Genomic DNA, 2,977 nt, shown 5'->3' with positions numbered 1-2,977 from the left:
GGAGGGAAGGAAGGAAGGAAGGAAGGAAGGAAGGAAGGAAGGAAGGAAAGAAGGAAGGAAGGAAAGTCAGAAACTTCCTAGTTGAGTCTGGGATCGCTCCCATGTTCAGAGTTCTATTTTTTGAGACGACGTCTTGCTCTGTTGCCCAGGCTGAAGTGCAGTGGCGCGATCTCGGCTCACTGCAAGCTCTGCCTCCTGGGTTCAAGCAAATCTCATGCCTCAGCCTCCCGAGTAGCTGGGATTACAGGTGGACACCACCACAACCAGCTCATTTTTGTATTTTTAGTAGAGACTCTTGACCTTAGGTCATCTGCCTGCCTTAGCCTCCCAAAGTGCTGGGATTACAGGCGTGAGCCACCACGCCTGGCCATTTTCAGAGTTCCTAAGAGTAACCCTGCCATCCATGTGAATGCGTCTGTGGCCCTAGGTGTGTCTGGATCTTCTGGGATGGGTTTGAGATCTCCATGGGATTCTTAGTCTCCCTGGGTATGCCCAAGAGACTCTAGGGTGCATCCGAGCCTTCCTGAACCATGTCCAGGGATCCTAGGGTGTACTTGGGGCCCCCTGGGGTGTTGCTGTGGGTCTGGCTCCCTGAGATGGGTGTGGGGCCCTGTGGAGTGGCTCTGGGCCCCTGGGGTATTGTCTGGGGTCCCTTAGGGTGGGCCTGCGGTCCATTGGGATGGCCTAGAGGCTCCTGAGTTGAGTCTGAATCCCCCTGGGGTGTGTAATCTGGGGACATCTGAGCTGAGCCCGAGTCCCCTGAGGTAGGTCTGGAGATTCCCGGGGTGTTGCCTGGAATCGCAGGGTTGTGTTGAGGAGGGGCACTGAGTCAGACCCAGACCCCAGAGGGCTTGCAACACCTGCCCACCCCTGCATAGCTGGGCTGGCCCTGACCGGTTCTCCTCGGGGATGTGCAGCGCCATCATGGTCAGCGGCTCCCGGCACTGCACGGCCCAGCCCAGCCGCTCGCCGGCGCGCCTCGTCTCCACCTGCAGGAAGTGGTTGGGCATGCGGCTCCAGGACACTGGCATCAGCATCTGCATCTCCAGCCGCGGCGGGCACTGCGGGGCCGGGTTCTTGCGCTCGCTCTGGAACATGGCGGCTGACAACGGCATGATGTTCTGAGCACAGAGAGACATGCATGGGTCAAGATGGCCAGCCCCCTGTGTCCCACCACACCACTTCCAGGGAGACCTCTTGGATTGCCCCCTCCCTTTCAGTGACTCTGCCTGCCTCGCCTCCCCACACTTCCTGCCTCAGCCTGCCCCCATTAGCGCCCCCATCACGGCACTTGTACCTTCTGCTTCCCCAGCTCAAACTGGATGACGTTCTGGTGGGTGGGCAGGACGAAGACAGCAGGAAATAGCTTTGTGTTGGGTTCCACCTGGCAGGGGAGAAGAGGAAAGGTGAGGAAACAGGTGGGCTGAAGGGAGGGTTGGCTCTGGACCTCAAACTCTGGGGCCTATTTGCGGGTCCTCATCTGAGCGTTAGAGGCTCCAAAATGGCTCAGAGGTCACCCTTAAACTGTCCCACCTCTGATCCAGCCAGGCCAACCTCCTCCAACTCTCCCAGGGCAACCTGTCATCTGTCTCTGTACACATCACACCCCACACTGGGAATGCCTTTCCCATTTCTCTCCCAAGCATACTCATTCTTCAAAACCCAGAGAGTGCGGTGGCTCACACCCGTAATCCTAGAATTTTGGGAGGCTGAAGTGGGAGGGTCACTTGAGCCTAAGAGTTCAAGAGCAGCCTGGGCAACATAGTGAGACCCCATCTCTACAAAAAAATAAAAAATTAGCCGGGTGTGGTGGTCCATATCTGTAGTTGCAGCTGCTCAGGAGGCTAAGATGAATCACTTGAGCCTGGGAGGTCGAGGCTGGAGTAAGCCATGATTACACCACTGCACTTCAGCCTGGGTGACAGAACAAGAGCCTATCTCAAACCAAAAATTAAAACAAAGAATTCCAGGAAGTGTCCTCAGACTGTCTTGCCCCGCTCCCATCTTTCCAGTGGAGCCCGTCTAGCCAGCTTCCGCCTCCACAAACAACACTGTCTCTGAAGCAGTCTTGTCCGCCAAACCCGATCTAATTGCACCCTGGGACCCAACTCCCAGTTTACAGGAAATACAGGGGACAAAGGAAAATGTTAAAACGCCACCACAGGAATGCACCGCCAGATCCAGGCTATAGGAAACCAGGCCAGCCCTCTCCAGATTTAATATGCACAGGAAGCCCCTGGGATCCTGTCAAAATGCAGATTCTGATTTGGTAGGCATGGGAAGGGGCCTGAGACTCTGCATTTATTTAATTTTAATTTTTTTTTTTTTTTTGAGATGAAGTCTCACTCTGTCACCCAGGCTGGAGTGCAGTGGTGCAATCTTGGCTTGCTGCAACCTCCACCTCCCGTGTTCAAGCGATGCTCCTGTCTCAGCCTCCCAAGTAGCTGGGATTACAGGTGCCCGCTACCACGCCAGGCTAATTTTTGTATTTTTAGTAGAGATGGGTTTTCACCATGTTGGCCAGGCTGGTCTCGAACTCCTGACCTCAGGCGATCTGCCTGCCTCGGCCTCCCAAAGTGCTGGGATTACAGGTGTGAGCCACCACGTCTGGCCCATTTTAATTTTTTTAAAAGAAGCAGGGTCTTGCTCTGTCAACCAGGCTGCAGTGCAGTGGCGCGATCATAGCTCACTACAACCTCTGCCTCCCAGACACAAGTGATCCTCCTGCCTCAGCCTCCTCCAGAGTAGCTGGAACTGCAGGTGCCTACCACTAGGCCCAGCTAAAGGTCCTGCAGCTCTGACAAGCTCCCAGGTGATGCTGACCCTCCTGGTTGGTCCAGGGACCACACTTTGAGGAGCAAAGCACTACAGGACAAATAGCCTGGTTCCTTCAACAAATATATTTCTAGGGGAAAAAAATGAGAAAGAAGAAGTGGAGGGGGAAATCTACATATGAAATGAAACTCAAGGTACACAG

At 54.7% G+C, this 2,977-nt stretch overlaps 1 protein-coding gene across 1 annotated transcript in view; it reads right to left on the bottom strand.

Moving 5' to 3' along the window:
• RYR1 (ryanodine receptor 1 (skeletal)) overlaps positions 1-2,977 on the bottom strand; it is a 179,040-nt gene that overhangs the window by 110,039 nt on the left and 66,024 nt on the right. Inside the window, exons 28-29 of the mRNA XM_011973401.1 lie at positions 1,298-1,384; positions 895-1,121 (exon numbers count right to left, since the gene is read on the bottom strand). Of these exons, the coding sequence (XP_011828791.1) occupies positions 895-1,121; positions 1,298-1,384 (314 nt within the window). The remainder of the gene's footprint in view (positions 1-894; positions 1,122-1,297; positions 1,385-2,977) is intronic.

The sequence above is a fragment of the Mandrillus leucophaeus genome, unplaced genomic scaffold (genome assembly GCF_000951045.1).
Source record: "Mandrillus leucophaeus isolate KB7577 unplaced genomic scaffold, Mleu.le_1.0 Scaffold137, whole genome shotgun sequence".
Classification (NCBI taxonomy): Eukaryota; Metazoa; Chordata; class Mammalia; order Primates; family Cercopithecidae; genus Mandrillus; species Mandrillus leucophaeus.
The sequence above is the reverse complement of the archived record's forward strand: the minus strand, read 5'-3'. Positions and strand labels throughout refer to the sequence as shown.